The 21,893-nt window shown below is 46.2% G+C and overlaps 2 protein-coding genes across 2 annotated transcripts in view; one reads left to right on the top strand and one right to left on the bottom strand.

Moving 5' to 3' along the window:
• Positions 1 to 10,140, bottom strand: part of DDX31 (DEAD-box helicase 31) — a 44,180-nt gene extending 34,040 nt beyond the window's left edge. Inside the window, exons 1-13 of the mRNA XM_053996205.1 lie at positions 9,523 to 10,140; positions 8,575 to 8,834; positions 8,315 to 8,390; positions 7,891 to 7,934; positions 7,455 to 7,525; positions 7,109 to 7,173; positions 6,275 to 6,319; positions 5,001 to 5,042; positions 4,171 to 4,235; positions 3,247 to 3,366; positions 2,872 to 2,978; positions 1,917 to 2,152; positions 1,397 to 1,573 (exon numbers count right to left, since the gene is read on the bottom strand). Coding sequence (XP_053852180.1) covers positions 1,397 to 1,573; positions 1,917 to 2,152; positions 2,872 to 2,978; positions 3,247 to 3,366; positions 4,171 to 4,235; positions 5,001 to 5,042; positions 6,275 to 6,319; positions 7,109 to 7,173; positions 7,455 to 7,525; positions 7,891 to 7,934; positions 8,315 to 8,390; positions 8,575 to 8,834; positions 9,523 to 10,137 — 1,923 coding nt within the window. The 5' untranslated portion in view covers positions 10,138 to 10,140. The remainder of the gene's footprint in view (positions 1 to 1,396; positions 1,574 to 1,916; positions 2,153 to 2,871; positions 2,979 to 3,246; positions 3,367 to 4,170; positions 4,236 to 5,000; positions 5,043 to 6,274; positions 6,320 to 7,108; positions 7,174 to 7,454; positions 7,526 to 7,890; positions 7,935 to 8,314; positions 8,391 to 8,574; positions 8,835 to 9,522) is intronic.
• A 169-nt stretch (positions 10,141 to 10,309) lies between these two features.
• On the top strand, positions 10,310 to 17,845 carry GTF3C4 (general transcription factor IIIC subunit 4). The gene is made up of 5 exons (XM_053996206.1): positions 10,310 to 10,340; positions 11,223 to 13,043; positions 14,083 to 14,213; positions 15,074 to 15,162; positions 15,801 to 17,845. The coding sequence occupies exons 2-5, from the start codon at positions 11,301 to 11,303 to the stop codon at positions 15,863 to 15,865; spliced, it is 2,028 nt and encodes a 675-aa protein (XP_053852181.1). The 5' UTR covers positions 10,310 to 10,340; positions 11,223 to 11,300; the 3' UTR covers positions 15,866 to 17,845.
• The last annotated feature ends 4,048 nt before the right edge of the window (positions 17,846 to 21,893 follow it).

The raw sequence follows: 21,893 nt of genomic DNA, 5'->3' as shown, positions 1-21,893 counted from the left end.
AAACTGACTCCACAACTCACATTATATCACAAGGGTATTTGCTATCTCTGAGCACCAATAACCAAAGTTCTCAGCAGAACTTGGTCTTCACTTGTCAATACCACCTCTGCACCTACACTCCCTTTCCTGCTCGCCTTCCAAAATACCCTTATTTCCATGTTTCAAGCCTTTCCCTGGAGCTCTGGCAAGGAGCTAAGTGTTATGTTGATGATAAAGAAGAAACCTTACACACTTGACTCCCAGCTAGAGGTGCTGTTCTAGAAAAGAAGGGAAACTTGGGCCTTCCTGACACACTGAACCCTCTGCTGACAAAAATTAAAGAAGAGAGCACGCTGTATCTTGTTGACAATGACAGCAGCCGTGCTCAGCAGTACCATATGGGATCCACAATTTAGCTCCATTAATGCTCTTAATTTGAAGACATCAAGCACTAATTACACACTGGGTACTAAAAAGGCAAAACCCTTCCCCTGGTGCCAGCTACTTAGTGGTGTTCTGTTGGCTTAACAGCTGGTCAGGGTAGAGTTGGGCCAGACCAGGCCTGCTCACTTGCTCAGGCAAGCAGGTTGAAGAAAGGCCAGACTGCAGGGACAGTAAAGCACATGTTTCTGGTCTCCACAGGATGGGAATGAGTGAGAAAAACAATGGCTCTTCACCTCTTGCTTCATCAGAAGAGCTTTATTCATTTACCATCTCTGCTGTGCAGCTCAGAGTAGAGCGGCAGCTCTCTCCATCACAGACCAAGGGCAGGGTCTGGGCCTGAACTTCCAAGGGAGGTCTCTCAGCTATTGAAAGAAACTCTGCAGTGACAGTTCATCTGACACTCTCCTCCTGGCCTCTCAGCCCTCTGTAGCAAGGTCCAAACTCTCTACTCAGGCCTATCTGGCTAAAACCTAAACCTATTTTGGGGTAATCACTGTTACAATGCTATTATTCCATCCCAGGGAAAACAGCAGCCTGTCAAGACACTGCTCTTCAAAACAAAAGCCAAACTGCTCCAGCCTCATTTAATGGGGACAACTTATTATTACAACACTAGTAATGTTTTGGGGCTTGGATAAGGTTTTCCTTTGGCATTAAAAGTCTGTCTTGACTGCATGAGAGAAAAGCAGAGACATGAACAGTTTAGTGCACCCACTGGGAATAGAGAATGGCTGCTCTGCTTGCTGAAATAACACATTTGCTTCTTCAGGTGTGTTTTTCAGATACAGCTACCAAGGTACTTTCCAGAAATGGGACAATATCCTAATTCTCATTAGCAGATGGAAGACTGAGGCCCCTAGAGGTGAAATGACTCTCTGTCCTCTCTTCTGCCCTCCTCCCCAAAATAGCCACATAATAAATCAAAGGGAATAAGGAATAAAACTGCAGATCCTGACATTCTGAGAGTGCTTACTTCCTGTTCCATGTCGCCATGCAGACGTAGAAAATGTAAGCTCACAGAGGAGAGGGGTGAACGTCCAGGCTGTTCTGACTCTGGCCCTCCTGAAAGGACCTTTACAAGGAGCTCATGGTAGAATTCCACTTGTTCACAGCTGGAGAAAAAGATGATCATCTTGTGGCGCTTTTCAAACTGCAAGAACAAGAGAATTGCATGTGACCACTTCCCAAGGCCTCTCCCAATTCCCGGATCATGAAAAGATCCAGGTGGTTTACACTTCTGGAGATATAATTATCTCGGAAAGGATTACAGAGTCTGACACCAAACAGAGAGCCCACAACAGAAGAATGAGAACATGCTGCACAGGGATCTCTCTGCCAGCACGAAAGACACAACAGCACCTCAGCTCTCTTGTGGTTCAAGATGCACTTCAAAGCCCTGGATCTAATCCATGCTATCCTTGACAGAGGAACAGATAAAGGAGTTGGAAAGGGCAAAGGGCTACTTAGTAATATAAATGCAAACAGAGTCTCACCTTGCATTTCTGCAGGATAAAAGCTGCTAACGTGACAAGCCTCAGTTTGCTGGGGACCATCATGACATACTGCTGGAGTGTCTCTGGAACTGCAAAGTTTTCCTGCTCCATGCAGTTCGATGAACTGCTGGCCTCCCTATCTGTTTGTGATGCTGGTTCGGGCACCTTCTGGATTTCATCTGCTATGGAAATGCTGACGGGGTCATTCAAGCTGATATCGGCCAGGCGTGTCACTCCTAAACCACAGAATGAGAGACACGTGAGGCCCGGTCTGGCCTGGGATGATGCACTCACAGAAAAATCCAACTAACACAATTCCAGTGAACAGGAGTGGAGGACAAGAACCCAGTGAGCCACACCCAGACACTGACAGAACTCCCTCACAAACCTCAGCCTTACCAGGCTTAGCTGCTGTGGACTCCACCAGAACCTTGACAAGACACTACTTCAGCTGACTGTGCTATTTTACAGTACATAAATGTCTTTATGGACAGACAGCACTTGGCAGGCCTACTTTTAAATGTGTGTGGAAAAATCCCAGTAGATCTTCACTCTGTCAAGAATGCAGGAGTCAGAAGGCCTGGTTCAATTCCTGCCTCAGCAGCTGACTGCTTGTGTGGTACAGAGCAAAGCATACAACAGCTCTCTTGCAATTAGCTTTTTGCCTTAATTCTGCATTTGTAAAGCAAACAGATGAACTTTCAGGTTCATGGTGACTTTGCTGTGGAATCTGGGAGACATATGTGGAGACCATGGAAGTACATACACTGACAGAAATTCCAGTAATGAAAGAAGTGCCATAAACCAGAGAAATTAACAGAAATAAACAGGAAATTAATTCCACTACTGCAAAAGGGCTTCAGACTGGGCTGTAATAGAGGCAGACTCAACTAAGTATTCTGCAGTTGCCTGTGCATAATTCAGCTACAAGAGCCCCCATCTGTCCATAACCCACCTTCGGTGAGGGTGGCTGAGAGCAGCACGTTCTGACGTGTCTCCCTCTCAGCATTTAAAGCATTGAGTATCACAGCCACATCCTTCTCAAAGCCCAGGTCCAGGATCCTACAGAAACAGCAGAGATGGTTAAAGGTGCTGTAGGAAGGAGAAAGTCTTAATAATGAATGACATCTTTGCAATGAACAATTGTCCAACAATCTGGCCAAAAGTGGGTATTTCGTCCTAATCCCAGACATCTGGTGCTTGGCTGAGGCCACTGAGCATGAATGGATTAAAATCACACCCTCTCATACTTAAAAAAAAAAAAAATTAGTGAATTATGATGCAGAGGGTATTGTATTAATTTTCCATATCTGAACACTTGGAAGTTTACCTGTCTGCTTCGTCAATGATCAGCCACTGAGTGCGACGGAAATGAATACATTCCGTGGACCTGATGTGATCAACCAGGCGGCCAGGAGTGGAGATGAGGATATTTATCCCTTTCCGTAATCTGTGCAGATTTAAAAACAAAAAATAAAACCCGGTAAGAGAAGGGAAGGAAGGAAAAGAAGGAAGGAAAAACAACCCCATGCAGGTTAGCATGGAATAGGACCCAGAGTGAGGAACTGGAACCTACAGAGGGAAAAAGTACCACAGTAAAATCAAGGACAGCACCTTCTCACTGATAAAAACTGATTTGTTTTGCCCAGCTAAAATTTATCCTTGATCATCACTGATGCTCTGATACTCAGAAGCACACTCAGTGCTAAGGACAGGGTGGAAAGAAATAATAATAATATTAAAAAAAAATCTAACACACCCCAGCTAGGTTTTCTTTTCTAATTGAGTACTTGTTTTACTGTCAAGAGTAAATTTCTTTTTGTGTATGCTTATATAGAGAGAAATGAAAATTCCATTTTGGATTACCAGCTTACAATTCAATTCTTGAAAAGGAGAAAGGAAGAAATTTTTAACACCAGGAAATCTCTTCTCCAGAAAGCAATTTCCCCCATAACAAATACAGTTGATAGTAAGCAAATATAGGTGTTTATCAGGAGCAGGAAAAAAAAATACTGACACAAGAGCTCATCTTCTCAGAAGGCTCATCAACATTTTAGAAATAGATTCAGCTGGGGGAAGTGAATGTTTCCTGCTGACCGAGCCACTGTGCCTGTGTAAGATCCAGGGGATCACAGCTTGATCCAAGCTCACCATCCTCCCTCCCAGTAAGAAAAACACTCTGAAGAAGAGTAGCAGATAAAGAGTCTGTAGAGCAGAAGGACCCAAAATACAATTTAAGAAGTTGGTTTCCTACCTGGCTTTTTCTGATTTTCTCTTTTCTCCCCCCATTAGCACTCCAGGCACAATCCAGGTAAATGGCTACAGAAAAGAAAACCAAGACCAGCAATGATTCTTCTTAATAATAAGACAAAGCCTAATCAAAAAATGATGTTTCTTGGCAAAATGAGAGAGGATGGGGCTGACAGCAGCATTCATGTGATGTGATCACAGCTACAGAACTAAAAAAAAGACTTGTAAGTCTCTTTTTAAGACTTATAAATTTATAAGACTTATAAATAATGAGGAAGTACCCTATTATTCCAAAGAAAAATGAAGAGGGGGTGGAAATATGGATCAGATAAATAAATGATTTAAACACCTTCTAGTCCAATGGTAAGATACTCTGCCTCAATTACAAGGAAAGCACTATCATTTAATGATTTTAAAAGCCTTCTCATTTCTCCAGTCATTCAGCTGGCAAAGCAGTTCCCCAAGTCCTGCTCCCCATCTGAAACCCATCTGTCCAGTATTAGTTTCAGTAAAACGGTCCTTGTCACCACGAGAGTTTCCATTCATAACTCAGCCTGAGACAATGAAAGGTATTTCTACAAACAAATGGCTGTGAAAATCAACTGTGCTTGTTTATCAGCACATGTGCAACTAGGGTGCCATAATTAATCACTTAATTGCTCATGTAATAATTTAAAACATGCCAGAGGGAAATCACTCACTTAAACACATTTATCTTTAAGGACCATACATCTTGCCAGGTGCTGGATTTCCTTAAACTTCCAGCTGAATTCATAGGAACTGCAGTTGTTTAGCTCCTTACAGGAATAAGAATACAGAGCATTGAATTCTTACCTTAAGTAGTTTCTGGATTGTATCAAAACTTTGGAGTGCAAGCTATGGAAATCAACAAAAGAAAATGAACTCTGACAAAGTCTCTCTGGACTAAAAAGATGGATTACAAATCCCTACGGCTCAAAAATCTGTAAATTAATCTAGTTATGTATACCAGAATTCTAAATGCATCATTAGTTTTTCTTTTAGAAGCTGCTTATTAATTTTTTCTCTTGAACAATCTCTCTTTTCTTGTATTTTGCCCTGTTCAAAAACCTCTCTACTGGCTCAGCTCCACGAGCCAGCTCTCAGGACAAGGGAGACTTCTGCTGGCTTCCGTGAACGCCCTGGGGAGAAAACAAGCTACAAGCAACAGAAGATTTTGCTCCAGAGCAAGAATAAAAGGGAAAATTACAGAAATTCTGGGAAAAAACCACCATGAAAAGGAAACACATGGGTCAATTCTCTTCTGGCAGCCCTCACTGTTCCTCACCTGACCCATGGAGTGATTGTGCCACAGGATCTTTCTGCATTTCTTTCCTCAAGGAAAGTTATTGCTTCCATGACAAAGTAATACCAATTGTAACCACAAATTATCTTCCTAAGTACTCTCAATGGCAGCCCTTTAAATGAGCTTACACACAGTTTCCTCCATGCTTAGTATTCACATGGCATCCTAAAGAGGCAGTAAGTTGTTGCTGTAAAAATTTAAATCACTTCAGAGCCTTCTCCTTTCAGGTAACAGAGCAAATACACTGCACTGCAGACTGCATAAAATATTGGACCCTAAATTAGATACCTGCAATCAATTCTCCACATGGAAGTTATTATCACTTGACATACCAAACAAAAATAAAAAAGGTTGATAACCTTTTCTGACACTGCCTTTGCAGTTGCAAATAATATAAATTAAATAGAAGAGTTCAGCGGAGAAACCAACTCTCGGGGCCTCAGCTTCAGCATTCACTTATGGATTTGAATAAATAGCTTTAAAAATGAAACACTTGTATAAAGCTACACATTTGCAAAGCTGAATTAATTGGTTTTACTCATTCCCCCTGTAGGAGCGAGGCAGGAGGCCTGCACTGAGCCAGAGAAGTTCTGCAGCCTCCACAAAGATTTCCAACTGCAGGAGAAAAGAGAAACTCCTTTCTTACTCTGGTTGGCACTGAACAAAAATAACAACACTTTTTGCGAGGGCAAGATCTGAGCAAAAGGACTGACAGGGTTTCCTGATGTGGGGAACCTCCCAAAAATCAGTGTTCAGAGAGACTGAGAAAGGAAAAGCCACCTACCTCCCTGGTTGGGACGAGCACGAGCGCGTAGGGGCCATCACTGCGCTGCAAACACACAAGAGCAGGGCTCTGAGAGAAGGCAGCACTGAGCAGAGCCCTTCCACACCTCCCTGCTCTCAGCCAGCACAGAGGGCTCTGAAGGGCTTCAGTGCAAGTTTGTACACGACATTTTAGGGTATTTCTGCCCCACAGCTTTTAAAAAATCAAGTTTTCACGTGTAAATCTTACACTGCTTTGTTCTCCCTGCTGGGAAAACTGCTCACAGTCAAAGCCAATGTTTTATTGCACACACGTGTTGTTTCACTGCTGTGTTCCTGAGCTGCAGGGATGCTCTCCTGCTTGATGCACAGCAGCAATCTGCAGGTAGGAGTGACAATCCAGGATGGGCTGGAAATGCTTCAACCCTTCAGTCGGGATGATCTCTTTCCATAAAGTGCACAAGATCTGCAGCAGCATTTTCTGGTGTATGATCCAAACTGGCAGCATTACCCAATCCCACTCCATGCCAAAGGTTACCTAAAGACATGGCAGCAACCTTTGTTTTCAGTTCTCCCAGCTTCCAGACCGTTTCTTCTGCTCTCTACCTTCTCCACACCTGATGATTTAGCCCATTTCCAATTTATCCTGCAGCATGGAGCAATGGGGAATGGCTAACATTGACCTTGTACCATCCACACCTCAACAGAACTGGAAAATCCCATCTGTCACATGTACAAATAAAGGGGAACGTGGATTGCTTGTATGAAAAAGAGACAGTAAGGACTACAGGAGCTGGAATTTATTTTTATTAATCTTAGTACCAGAAGCAATTTTTTTTAGTGCTGTTGGACCTACCTGTATTTTGGATTCCATTCCTTGCAAAGACTGCACAAGTGGAATTCCATAGGCAAGAGTTTTACCTTTTTGAAAGGGAGAAAATAAGAAAACTTTCCATTAAAAAAATATATGTGGCAATCACAACACTCCATCAAACCAAAGCACCATTTGTCCCACCATTCCTAAACTGCAGTCAGAGTCTGGAAAAGTTTCTATTCAGTAGGAAGTTTCCAGAATAGAATATTAACTGGCAAGTCAATAAAGGGTCAATTAGAAAAGAGAGGTGGTGGTATCCCACAAAGCTGTACCTAAATAAATGCAGTTAACACACCCTAAGGAAGGACAGAGACAGTTTGACACTGACCTGAACCAGTCTGAGATCTCACCAGGGCATCTCTGCCTTGCAGGAGCACAGGAATCGTTTGCTTCTGAACACTGGTGACAAACAAAGCAGGGCAGGAAATGCAGATGTAACACAGGATGGAATTCCAAGATTTTAACACACAGTGACTGTCTCAAAATTCTTCACCCCAAATTCCCCACACTCATCTCTGCTGTGTAGCTACATCAGCTGAGGTGATTTCTAAGCAAAGCCACTGCATAGGCATCAGATGTGATAAATTCAAACCAGATATGTTTATAATTCAAGTACCAAACTAGAAGGCAGGACTCCCTACAAACCCAATAGCAAATAGGACAGTGATACTGTGGTCTTCACAAACCCTTTAAATATAATGAAATAATCACAGGTGATTGGCTTTTAGAGGCAAACTGCAAAGTTTTGATATTGATTTGCTTACCTGGTCATGCTACATATGTTTAGGACAGTGTTTATTGTGGAGATCTAGAAAGATAATAAAGAGAAATAAAGGTTTTATTGTCAAATTGTTCCTTTTGTTACTTCTTCTACTGCAAAGACAGAACAAAACCCAGAAGACTGACATTTATTCTCTGCATAACTGGTCCATAAAGCTCCTATGTCCTCAAAATACTCCTTAGTTAATCAGAATTACACCATTGCTGGTTCTCTGTGGTTTTTTGGTACTACAGCTGCAAAGAGTGAAGAGGGCTGGGACTGTGTCTGGGGACCGGCCAGGACATGGACCAGCACCCTGAGTGACAAAATCAGGTGAAGTACCCATGTCACCAGGAATAAAGGCTCTCTGACCTGCCCCCCACCCAAAACCCCATGTTTCTGAGGTGTGCAGCCCTCCTGCCACTCACCAGATGGGGGTGGAGGTCCAGCTGGCTGAAGGAATCTGTAGTGAAAACATTTTCTTGCAATTGCTGCACTTCTTTTCTGAGTTAGGGGAAACAAAAACAAACCACATAGTAGGGTTAAAAATGATACAACAGCATTGTACATAATCAGCAACAAAGCTTCATCTACCAAGCAACTGTTCTGCCAAGCAAGGGCAAGAATTCAAGACACTGAATTTCAAGCAATTCCAAGGGTTTTCTTCCCTCCCATTTATCTAAAATACCTGTGAATTTCTGGGATGTCTGGGTTGTTTTTAAACAGGCTGGACGTCTTGATGAAAGGTTTGGTCTTCTGGCTTTCATTCTGTTTGTCAGTCAACTGCTTCTTAGGAACAGTTTTTTGTGATGAGCTTCCCTCCACCCTCCTGTCAGCCTCCGTGGCAATGGCACCTTTCCTGAAGGTGTTTATGGATAATTTTCGTTTGCGTTTCACGGGTGGGTTTCCATGTGGTGACTGGAGCTTCCTTTTCTGAGCACCAGATTGCTTTAAAGTGAAACAAACCGGTCAGCAGTGACTGGGAGTTAACACACAAACATCAGCCCACAGCAGAGCCTTATTTTTGCAATTCCCCACTCCATAACTAAAGAAATCAAAGTCGGTTTCTGCAGCTACTCCAACAGATCCACCACCGCGCCTGAGACTTCCGACACTGCAGAAATGCCAAGAGCAATCTGAAGCCACATCTACTGCTCATCCCTAGAGCATTTCATTCAACTTCTCCAGTGACTGGACAGAACACGCTTTAAAAATCTCCCTCAAGAGCATTTTAAAGCCTCTGCAGACGAGGCAGAGGGCTGGGAGAGCATCGCCCACAGCCCGTCAAAGGACCGCGGTGAGTCAGGGCAGCTGCGGGGGCTCGGAGGAGCCGGATCGGCCCCACCGCCGCCCGGGGAGCCACCTGCGAGCCCCGGGGCAGGATCAGCCCCGGCTCGGGCGGGGGAAAAGCCAAAATCTCCATTTAACAACTTGGCGGACGCTGCCTCCCCGCCGGGTCACGGTCCCACGTCTCGTGTCCCGCAGGGTCCCGTGCTCCGTATCCCGTGTCCCCTTGTCCCGCAGGGTCCCGTGCTCCGTATCCCGTGTTCCTTATCCCGTGTCCCCTGTCCCGCAGGGTCCCGTGTCCCGCACACCCCACACTCCTCCCCTCCCCTCCCTTCCCCTCCGCTCGTACCCTGCCGAGGCCGCGCATCCCCACGCCCGCCGCCATGTCCCGCCCGCTCCTCCGCAGGGCCCCGGGGCCGCCTCCCGCCCGGCCCGGCCCGTGAGAGCGGCGCGGCGCCGAGTGCGGAGCCTCCCCGCGAGAGCGGAGCCCGCCCGGCTCCCCGCCCGCCCCGCGGCGCTGCGGGGGCTCCGTGAGGGCTCTCCCCGTCCCGCAACCCGCGCTCCCGGGCCCGCGGGGCGCGCAGGCGGCGGCGGGGCAGCCCCGGCCGGGCCCGCCGGGGGCTTCGGCGGCGGCGCGTGCGCGCGGCCCGTGAGGCGGCGGTAACATGGCGGCGGCGGGGCGGGAGGAGCCGCCGCTGGGGCTCGAGGCGGTCGCGGAGGAGGCGGCGGCGGCGGCGGCGGCGAGCGCCGGGTTCCGCCTCACGGCGGTGCGGCGAGAGCCGGCGGTGCGGCTGCAGCACGGCGCCAGCGGGCTGGAGCCGCTGGCGTGGTCCGAAGACCACCGGGTGTCGGTGAGCACGGCCCGCAGCATCGCCGTGCTGGAGCAGCTCAGCGACGTGCACAGCGGCGGGCAGGACATGGTCATCCACCGCACCGCCGTGCCCGCGCCCGGCGCCGCCTGCATGCTCAAGGTGAGCGCCCCTGGCACGGCCTCGTCAGTGCGTGTAAAGGTCTAAAGGGGGAGGTTCAGGTTGGACATCGGGAGGACTTGGCTCGCAGGAAGGGTGATGAGACTTCGGGATGGGCTGCCCAGGGAGGCGGTGGAGCCACCGGCCTCGGAGGTGTTCAGGGAAGGACTGGACGTGGCGCTCAGGGCTGCGTGACAAGGTGGGGATCGGTCACTGGCTGGGCTCGATGATCTCAGAGGCTTTTCCAGCTTTAATCATTCTGTGTTTTTTCACGATGATGCCAAGCAATAAGACAATAAAAATGAGCATAAACTGATAGACACAGAGCTGCACCTGAACACGAGGAGAACTTTTCTGTGCAGAATCCACAGATTTGCACTGGAGTCTCTGGAGTCCAGAGTCTTCCCCACTGTGGTCCCTTCCAGCCTGACCCATCCTGGGATTCTGATCCCCCTCTTGGGGAGCTGCCCCTGTCCTGCCCAGAACTTGCTGCAGGCTCTCATTTTAAAAGCACAGGAGAGAGAAAACCATATCCCAGTGATGTCCAGGGATTCTGAAGTTCTCCAGTTTTTCTGAGAATCACTTGAGCTCCTGTACAGTTATTTCAATGCAATTTTAAGTAGGAATCTTCCTTTGTTTTGCCACCTAAGCTGAAGGATTTTTGTAGCAGGGATTTCTCTGGCCTTCAGGGGAACATCTGACGTTTTATGGAGATGGCAGACGTGGGTGAATATCTTATTAAATAATACTTTTGGTGTTGTGGATCTGATTTTATTTTCCAAAGCAACGCTGAGAATATGGAATGGAGTTGAGATACTGAGTATTTACATATTATGCCAGGTATCTTTAAAAGAACAAAAGTATGAAAACAGGCTCTTTGATTTAGCAGACAAAAACTCAGTAGCTGAGAGTCAAAACTATGCAAATTCAGGGCATTAATGAAGCTGAAGTCTTTAGGAGTGACATCAATTAACCAGTGTAGTGTTGGTTGTGATTAGGGATGCTGTGTTTTAAGAGGGAATTAATTCCAGGAAAGTCTTCCTGTACAATTGCTTTAAAGGTTCTTTTTGTTCTATTTTAGGTTGGCCCGAAGAAGGAGGTGGCTGAGTGTAAGGAGAAATTCGCCAGCTCAGTGGATCCCACCGTCAGCCAGACGTTTATGCTGGACCGAGTGTTCAATCCCGAGGGGAAGTCCCTGACACCCATGCGGGGCTTCAAATATTCCAGCTGGTCCCCTCTGGGCTGTGACGCCAACGGGAGGTGCCTGCTGGCAGCGCTGACCATGGACAACCGCCTGACCATCCACGCCAACCTCAACCGGCTGCAGTGGGTGCAGCTGGTGGACCTGACCGAGCTCTACGGCGAGCGCCTGTTCGAGGCCAGTTACAAACTGTGTAAGGCCGACACTCCCTGCGGGGAGCTGGGCGACTTCCCGGAGTTCCAGCGGCGGCACAGCATGCAGGCCCCGGTGCGCATGGAGTGGTCGGGCATCTGCACCACCCAGCAGGTCAAGCACAACAACGAGTGCCGGGACGTGGGCAGCGTGCTCCTGGCCGTGCTCTTCGAGAACGGCAACATCGCCGTGTGGCAGTTCCAGCTGCCCTTCCTGGGGAAGGAATCCATCACTTCCTGCAATACCATCGAGTCGGGAATAAGCTCCCCCAGCGTGTTGTCCTGGTGGGAGTACGAGCACAACAACCGGAAGATGAGCGGGCTGATCGTGGGGAGCGCCTACGGCCCGGTGAAGATCATCCCCGTCAACCTCAAGGCGGTCAAAGGCTACTTCACGCTGAGGCAGCCCGTGGTCTTGTGGCAGGAGATGGACCAGCTGCCCGTGCACAGCATCAAATGCATCCCTCTCTACCACCCCTACCAGAAATGCAGCTGCAGCCTGGTGGTGGCTGCGAGAGGCCCTTACGTGTTCTGGTGCCTCCTGCTGATATCCAAAGCCGGGCTGAACGTCCACAATTCCCACGTGACAGGGCTCCACTCCTTGCCCATTGTCTCCATGACTGCGGACAAGCAGAACGGCACGGTGTACACCTGCTCCAGCGATGGCAAGGTCAGGCAGCTCATCCCCATATTCACAGACGTTGCTTTAAAGTTTGAGCACCAGCTGATAAAGCTCTCGGAGGTGTTTGGCTGTGTCAGGACTCACGGAATCGCCGTCAGCCCGTGCGGGGCGTACCTGGCGGTCATCACCACCGAGGGCATGGCCAACGGGCTGCACCCGGTCAACAAAAACTACCAAGTTCAGTTTGTCACCCTCAAGACTTTTGAGGAGGCAGCTGCACAGCTCTTGGAATCTTCTGTTCAGAACCTTTTCCGGCAAGTGGACTTGACGGATCTTGTACGCTGGAAAATCTTGAAGGATAAGCACATTCCTCAGTTCTTACAGGAAGCACTGGATAAAAAGATAGAGACCTGTGGTTCCACTTACTTCTGGAGGTTTAAGTTGTTTCTCTTGAGGATTTTGTACCAGTCGATGCAGAAAGCCCCCTCAGAGGTCACGTGGAGACCTTCACACGAGGATGCCAAAATCTTGATATCAGATTCCCCTGGGATGGGCAGCACTGAAGATGATCAAGAGGAAGGAACTTCGAAACAAGCCAGCAAGCAGAGCCTGAGGGACACAGGCAAAGGTGTGGACATTGATGACACTGCAGAGGATTCTCTCCATCAGTCAGGTGACACTGGAGGCCGTGAGCCAATGGTAGAAAAGCTTCTTGAAATACAGGCACAGATTGAGGCCGTAGAAATGCACTTGACACGAGAACACATGAAACGGGTGTTGGGAGAAGTTTACCTGCACACGTGGATTACAGAGAACACCAGCATTCCCACCAGAGGAGTCTGTGACTTCTTAATGTCTGATGATGGCTACGATGACAGAACAGCACGAGTAAGTGGCGCCTCTGCTCGGGGGATTCTGTGTCACTGTCACTTCCTTGTCCCCCCTCCTGAAAATACAGCTGGGCTGGGAAAGAGAGCTGTGGTCACGTCATCCTTGCCAGTCAGATTCTGTAGAGCATTCAGCTTAAATTGTCCTTTCTTGATATTGTGAAATAGGAGGGAATGTAAATACAGATGTTGAAATTTGGATCAGGTACAATAGAGAATAAAGATGCCTGAGTTTTTGCAGAACAGGGGAGAGGACTGGGGTTATTGTGCTGTTGTCAGTGGGTTTAGAACATGAACTGGTTGAGGGACGTTTGTTTTCATTACTGAGTTTATTTAATCCATCATCTTTACATAACTCAACTTTAGATGTATTTCCTCTGGTGTAGTGTGGTGTTCTCCCTGCTGGCATCACAGCCAAGTGTGGCCATCAGTAACTCACTAGGAAAGTGCTCTGGCACAACTGCTGGGTTGTTCTGGCATCCAGATACTATGAATTGAAAGTTTGAGAGGTTGCTTTTCTTATCTTAGAAGAATCTTGTTTCTTTTCTATAGTGATGAAAAGCAACTTCTAAATTGTATTTTATCTATTCAGTTTGCTGTCACACTTTAAAGGTCCCTGGGATGTGGTTTATATCTATTGAAATGTCACAGACAAATTTGATCACATAAATGTTCTGCTATAAATGTTGTACTCCCAGATGACTGCTGAAGACATCCAGGTAATTTCTGAACAGGAATTTTTTTTAGCACATCCACTGTGATAGGCATGAGGGAAAGCATTGTTGTTATGGTCAGTGGTGTGATACCAGTTCTTTCAACACTTTTAAAATTTGCAAGGAATTACTGTTTTTAAGGTCTGTATCCCTTTAGTGTGGGACAGAAATCTTTAGAACAAAAGGAGAATAAATGAATACTTACCAATACACTGTACTTCTTACACTTCGATTTTTTGGGATTCAGCTTATTCTGTGTCACTCTGAAAGCACACTGAGGTGTTCCCACCCTGGGCTGTGTCACCGAGTGCCTCCTGTGTGTTCCAGGTGCTGATTGGGCACATCCTGAAGAAGATGAACAAGCAGACCTTCCCCGAGCACTGCAGTTTGTGCAAGGAGATCCTGCCCTTCACCGACCGCAAACAGGCCGTCTGCTCCAACGGCCACATTTGGCTCAGGTAAGGGGCTCAGTCATCCAGAGCTTGTCCCCTCTGGATAATTCAAACGTACTTCAGGGGCCCACTAAACCACTTGTTAGCACTGGAGTGGAAAGGCATGAAGCATCTTATCCATGCTGCAGTTTTTTTTCTGTCCTCTTCCATAAGAGCCAGGGCACTGGAGGTTGGATTTGGTTCTCTTAGCAGGACAATGTTTTTATAATAAAATGCTTTTGAGCATGTCTTTTTTTGGGGAAATAAGGGGTCAGGAAGAAAGCAGGCAAGGGAAAATCGAGGACAAGTCATCCTTTGGAAGACCACTTGAAGGAGGGTTTGTTCAAGCTCTTTCAGCATTTGAAAACAAAAGCAGTTTAACAAGAAATGATTGAGAACAGGCACATTGAGAAGTCAGACAAACTCTGGAACATTTAGAAAATTTAATCTTCCTGTACCAGTGTGGCAGGTACATGGAGATTATCCCTGGAGCTGTGGCAAGTCACTTGTTTGTCACAGAGAAAAGCTGTGCTTAACAGGTTTTGTGTGCTACTTTGGGTAAATAGTTGTGGCCTTAATGACACCCTGGGTCTTCCCTGTGCAGTAGGGCCTCAAGCTTTTCAACTCCTCTACTGTATGCTAGAATTTTTTGCCAATGATATGTTGATTTTTGATCTTTCATTTTTGTGTCCATATGCAATTTGGTACACTTGGGAAGTTTACCTGAATTAATAAATTAATAATTTTCATCTTTAGTGTGGTTCATTACTGCCTTTACTCTCAGAAAGCAAATTGTGAAGAGAACCTGAACTCCAGTCAGGGCACAGGAGCAGGTCATGAATCAATAAACCCCAAACCTCTTGATAAAACTGCTTGTCCTTTCACAGGTGCTTTCTAACCTACCAGTCCTGCCAGAGTTTGGTGTACAGGAGGTGTTTGCTTCACGACAGCATTGCACGGCACCCAACCCCAGAAGGTAAAATGTTCCAGGATTGGGGCTTTTAAACTTTTATCTACAAAATGGCTTGAATTAGTTTCACTGACTTTACTCTTTTAGGCAGTTCCCATGTGAAGCTCTGCATTTCACAGTGTCCTGGAATTAGTGATGTGTTAATTGCAAATTAATAACTGTAGAAATTGAGGTATAAATCCCACATTTTAATGAAATCTGGGTAAACACATAATCTGTGCTGGAATGCTCCAGCAGTTAGTTTGATATTCAAGTTGAGTATATCAGCATCCAGTTCTGCAAGAGGGATAAAGAAACAGGAACCAAGGCCTGTGTTATGTGAGGGATCTAATTTCAGTTTAGAAAATGAGAACACTGCAGTTGGGCCATGGTGCTCCTTTACATTTTTTCCCTATATAGCTATGAGCATGTAAGGATAAAGCATGGAGTGTTTCACTTAATTTTGTCCCCTGCTGAGGTGGAATTTAAACTGGCATTACTTGAAATTTCAGGGCAAAACAGAGTTGGATTTCACTGAATTCTCACACTCCTGCATGTGAATAGATACAAACTGTCCAGGATTCCTGTTGAGTTTGTGCATCTCAGGTGTCATTCTCTGTTCAGCTCTACCTCCAGCTTTAAACAACTTGTTTTCTTACTTGCAGATCCTGAATGGATCAAGAGGTTATTGCAGGGACCTTGCACCTTCTGTGATTCTCCTGTCTTCTAGAGAAAAGCTGTGTCAAGACTGAAAGTATTTTCTCTACTGCATAAGCTCCCTTCAGCCTGGGAGGATACAGAGACAGGAACACAGACTGCTGGAGGGAGAACACCTTGTCCACAGCCCTGTACATAGAACATCACAGGTTCTACCAAATCCTGAAATCCAGAGCCCATTCCATGCTCCAGAATACACCTGGAAGAACCAGTTTAAAGCTGTTTGGAAATGCACCCAAGGAAGCCTCAGCAGCTGGACACTGACAAGGAACTGGAGGGTTGAGCACAGGGAATTGTCCTTTGTGCCTGACCGCGGTGTCAATTCCCAAAAGCTGGGATGGGAACAGCAGAGCTGCCTCTTGAATGGTCTTGGTGGGTAGAGAAGGCTCCAGCTTGCAGTGCTCTCCTTTGCTTTTTAACCACCCTGGCATTTGCTGTAGAACGTGGAACTCTCCAAATAATCCATGGTTCCAGTGTCTTGCCCAGAGAGGCAGATGCCAGTTACAGCCATATGAGAGAATTTGGCCATTAATGAATTTGACTGAAAGTCTAGGAGAGTAATTGCCTCAGAAATGTAACAGTGTTTCAGTCAGTGATATTGGCTGCCTGGGATCAATAAGGATAATTTTAAAATATAATAATAATTATTAAACTAATAGCAATTAGCTTAAACACTAATATATATACATATATATAAAATTTCCAATGCTCTTAAGTCTTTTGCCCCACTTTCTTTTTCTGAACTAAGTTCTAACTCCTTCCCAGCTCTTGCCAATGTATTTGCTTTTGGTTTCACTTAACCCTCTACCAAAAGGATTCCTCTTTTCCATAGAAACTCAGTTACTTTTTAATTAACACTACTGTCAATTAAATTGAGTCTCCCTCATACAGCAGTTGAATTTTAGACAAATCTGACACGCAAATAATCACTCCCAGTTAACAGTTTTTCCTTTCATAATAGCTCAGTAAAAAACCCCAAACAAACAGAACACCCCAAACCCAACCCCACCATGGCTGACACGCTGTGGGTAGGGCCAAGGAGGCTGGTGAAGGTCTCTGTATCCCAGAGTGGTTTGGGTTGGGAGGGACCATAAAGCTCATCTCATTCCACCCCTGCCATGGGCAGGGACACCTTCCACTGTCCCAGGGTGCTCCCAGCCCTGTCCAGCCTGGCCTTGGGCACTTCCAGGGATCCAGGGACAGCCACAGCTGCTCTGGGCACCCTGTGCCAGGGCCTCCCCACCCTCACAGGGAAGGATTTGTTTCTAATATCCCATCTAACCCTTTTGAAACCGTTCCCCTTTATCCTGTAACTCCAGGTTCTTGTAGAAAGCCCCTCAAGCATCTCAAGCATCTCAAGTTGCTGAGTCTAGAAGTTTATTTTGCCTTCTAATTGTTCTATCAGAAAAAAACATCTGGTTTTGCCATCTGTTTTTACAGAGAGCAGAATCCTTTTCAACCTCCTATGCAGTGTTAAAGGAATAATACCTCCCAAATGTGTGTGGTTACTTGGTACAGTTTGTCTTGTTCACTTCAATCCATGCTGTCAAATAATCCTGAGTTTGTGTATTTCCATTCTGCAGAGTACCAATCGCAGAGGTGTCGCCCTGTCTGTGATTCCTGACACTTCCACTGTGTGGGAAGTGCTCTACAGCTGTTGAGAAATCATGGAATTGTGCTGACAGTATCAGTCTCCCAACAGTGCATGTGTGATTGGTGCTTGTTTCCTCGAGTCAATGACTATGCATCTTTTGTTAATGTTCCTTCACCTTTAATAGGAGCAATGTTTTTTCCAGCAAACATTAAAGAAGTCAGCTGTCCTTCTGCTGAGTGTCTCATGCATTAAGCATGATCATGCATTGACTGAGAAGAACATTACTATAGTAGCCTAGAAAACAGCAGAAGCACATTCATCTGTAAAATAATTAGCCTTGTTTGTAAATATCCTTGGAAGTGATACCATAATTGTATTAAAGAAACATTTAGTTTTTTATTGCTGTGCATTGAAAATTGAAATTACTTCAGTGTGTCTGCAGAGAAGGGAAATGTAGCTCGTGTTGGTATCCAGTAAAACAAGGAGTAACCTCGATACCCAATGTGTGTGGAGTTTGGGGCCAGCTCTGGTACCTGGGACAAAACTTCCCAGTGCTGGTGGGGCTTGGGGGAACAGAACATCCCTTTTCATGTGAGCTGAGTAGAGATTTATTCGTGGTGGTTGAGAAGGCATTTTAAATGGAAGCTGCAAGTCCTTGCCCTGGCAGCTGTGACAGCTCATCAGTAAATGGTCCAGTTTAGAAATTCTCCTGCCTGTGGAGAAGGGGAGGGAGCCCTGCAGAACCCTGTCCCAGTGCTTTCAGAAGAAGTCAAAGAACATTTCTTTGGCCGTGGCTTAGACACCATAAAAATATCCTGATCTACTGAAATGTTTAAGTCTGGCTGACCCAAAGGTTCACATGATAACAGATTAGATTGGTTGTTGCTGATCATTTCTGGCAGTTCTCTTGAATTTCCCTGGACTGAGTTTTAATGCTTTACCATGGAGAAGCTCTAGCACACCTCACATTAACATTGCAGCATTAATGTTTATTTTCCCTGTTTTTCAAGGCACTAGATAGTCTGCCATTGCCAGTTTATTTAACCTGCTTTCAGACTTCTGGGAAAATGGATTTTTAAAGCCAACAATGTTGTCTTTGTCTGCCAGTGGAGGTCCTTTAGCAAAAAGCTTTCACTCTTCACCCTGACCTGTTCACAACAGGTACAGAGGAATTGGGATTTCATTTTTGTGTAAACCAGCACTTGTCCCTAAGTGCATTTTTAGCCAGAATAGCAGAGCCCACCTCACTCAGTAACATTTAACCCCTGGTGCTGACCTGATTGGGTTTGGCTGCCCAGCGAGCACTGAGGCTGCTCCAGGAATCTTTTTATGCCTCAGACTTGTGAGGGGCAGTTCTGGGCACGCAGTGGTTGGTCCTGCTCTTGTCCTGATCAAACCTTGTTGTCACCTCACAGGCAAGGGGAGCAAGGACTGAGCACCTGCTGCCAGACCCTAGTGTTATTTTGCCATTATCAGAGTTGCCTCCTCAAAATAACACATCTCCTATCAAGGCCCAGTCTGTTTAGAGACACCAACTGAACTGTTCAAAGAACAAATCCCACAGAACTGGAGTTTATCGCCATAAGTTTTTGTCCAAGTTTTACAGGATACTTCAAACAAGTGAATACTTGGAAGATGTCAACTGCTTCACTGGTGGTGAGCACTCTGGCTGTTCAAGGACCCTCATCTCCAGAGGGAGAGCAACATTCCAGCAGACTGAAGGTTCCTGAAGTTCCTGATGCTTTTTTTTTTTTTTTTTTTTTTTTTTTTAAAGGATTATGATACTTGCAGCTGAGAATTAACAGGCAAAGATCCTGTTTGTCCAGAGCTAAGGTGTCATTTTCCTTGAGGAGGAGCTTCTGACAGCATTTAAGATTTGCTGCTTACGCTGTTATCACACTGGGAGTTCAGCCCTCCGCCACTGGGATGAAGAAATCCCCCTTGGCTAATCCAAGTTGGATGGATAAGTGGAACAGCTCTGGACTGTACAGTGTCTTAGTGCCTTGGTGCTAGATGCCATTCTTGGAATTAAGGAGGAAGTTTGGGGTCACAAGGACTCAGCCTTGTGTCTCCAAATTACACCCCCTGCTCTGGGATTGGTGGTGAGGGACCTCATTGCTGCCTTTTACCTCAATTCACTTACGGCTCTGGAACTTCATCACTCAGCCACCCTTTCCTTTGGTATTTCCTCATCCTCTTAATCCTATTGTGTATTTCTAGAGAGGAAATACTATGGTTGTCAGTGCATACATAAAGACAATAAATATTCTTTGGGAGAGAGGAGGAGGACGAGCCATTCCAGCTCCTCAGAGCCCTCACCACAGAGCAGGTTGGGGTGAACTCCATTCCCTGAGCAGCATCCAAGCCTCACAGAGAAAGGTGAGAGCAGGGAAATCCTTGGAGAGCTACAGGGAGGCCCTGCAGAGGTGCTGCTGGAGGAGGGGTGCCCTTCCACCACTGAAGGATCTGGTGTCTGGAGCTGGTGGACACCAAACTTTGTGGAACAGTTGGACAAACCGACCTTGTTGCTAAACTACACAATTAACAGTATGATTTACAGGGTACAGCACAAGCTCCAGGCAGCCCTCTCCACAAAGTGTCTCTGGGAAGCAGAGTGATGGAAGATGTCCATTCCAGACCAGGGCAAAGCTGTACAATCAGTAACGTCTGATCCCTGCTGTGTTCCTACCACCTCCTCTTCACCTTGTTTTTCTCATTGCTCAACATTTGTTTTGCCAGAATAAGATGCTAATAAAATCACGCCTAGTTACCAAATTGGTTTTCAAGTGTTGCATTCCAATTATAAAAGCCTAATTCCTCCTTCCACCCACTGAACCTTTTTGGTATTAACAGGCTTTACTATGCAAAGTCATGCAGGGGCTGTTTCGTTTACAGTAATTAAATGAATGTCAATTGTTTTAGTTGTTTCTGAGGGAGAGTTCTACATGAGTATTAGCATGTTCTGCTAACCCTGACGTTCTGCACTTCAGGCCTGCTGCAAACCCTTGGGGGTTGACCACTGACCTGAGACTCCTACCCAGACATGCCAAGTGCATCTCAATGAGACTGAGCTCTTTTTCTCAGTTTCTATGGAACCAGCGGAGCGGAACTAATATAGCATCCGCATATAGATGAAAGAATGAAGAGGAAAAAGGGCTTTACAGCTAAATTAATTAAGCAGATGTACCTGTCTAATTAAAGATGCACTGTCCCTTTTGTACCCTAGCTGCAGTACAAACAGTATTTAAATACATTCTCTACCCATTTCATCTATCAAAATATTTAGTAGGAACGCTCAGATGAAGGTGATATTAGCAAGATGAGCTTCCCATGTATTATTAATAGAAGGGCTCCCAATTATGCATGAATGCTGCAACACATCTTCATAGCAATGGCAGAAAACCCAGCTGCCCAAGCAGTCACCAACCAGCACATTTGTAACAGGTAGGGCTGTTAAAGATGTCCTTGCCCAGCTGAACACAAGGGTTTGTGGCTGGCCCCTGTGCCCGGGAGCAGCCTCTGCCTGGTGCTACAGGCTGGAATTTCTCAGCTCAAGAGGCACCAGGGACTCAGATTGCTTGGATTTGGCTTTCTTAGGTTTCAAAGATATTTATTCTGAGACTTTCAGAGCTGCCCTCAAGGCTAGAAAGTCCAATTCCCATCCATCAACACCCCTCCCCTCGAAAAGTATCGAAAATTCTGACTTTAAATTCTCACAAAATAACACAATATCCCCATTGCCACCTGGACAAGCAGGGTCTTTCCACCTGAAGTTACACTACAGGAGCAAGAAGGAAATTTGGCCTGTACATTTTTCATTTCTCCATGTAGATTTAGACACACAGAACCAAAGACAACAACAAAGACCCAAATCTATTGACAGCAACAGGACCAGAGGAGTCACCGAAACCCAAAAGCCTGTTCTCTCTGCCTGCACCTTCCCTGAGGATTCCAGGAGGAACCTGAAACACCTCCCCATGCCCTGGCAGGGGGAATTCATGCTCACACACAGGGGAGAAACAGAGGGAGACACAACAGAGGCATCCAACCCAGTTCTCTGACCACAGCACAGATCACTCCCCTTTCTTACAGGCATTATGGGTGTGTGTTTCCACAGCCAGAGTCTGAGACAGCCAGCAGGATTTCAGCAGAGATTTTCCAGGTAAAAAGTTTTCATTGCTGCCATATCCAGCCAGAGAAGGAAAAAAACCAGAAACCCTGGACACCAACATGCCCAGGCACAGCTCAGCCAGAGCAGCCACAGGCTGGGAGCTGTTACCCCAGGAAATGAGAATTTAGGGACCCACCTGCTCCTGCAGCTCGTTATGTCCTTGATTGGGTTCTGGAAGTGATGGAGCTGCAATCAGTTTTCCATGGCTCTGGGTTTCCTCTCCAGCTGTTCTGAGTCTTTCTGCCCAGCAGAATGGGGATGGCCACTGCATGTGCA

Source organism: Vidua macroura, chromosome 21, assembly GCF_024509145.1.
Source record: "Vidua macroura isolate BioBank_ID:100142 chromosome 21, ASM2450914v1, whole genome shotgun sequence".
Lineage (NCBI taxonomy): Eukaryota > Metazoa > Chordata > Aves > Passeriformes > Viduidae > Vidua > Vidua macroura.
This window is presented reverse-complemented; position numbering and strand designations above follow the sequence as displayed.

Coding starts and splice junctions, on each gene's coding strand:
- GTF3C4 (XM_053996206.1), top strand. CDS start 11,301: ATGCTGGACCGAGTGTTCAATCCCGAGGGGAAGTCCCTGACACCCATG. Junction 14,214..15,073: donor AACGGCCACATTTGGCTCAG/GTAAGGGGCTCA, acceptor GTCCTTTCACAG/GTGCTTTCTAACCTACCAGT. Junction 15,163..15,800: donor ACGGCACCCAACCCCAGAAG/GTAAAATGTTCC, acceptor TCTTACTTGCAG/ATCCTGAATGGATCAAGAGG.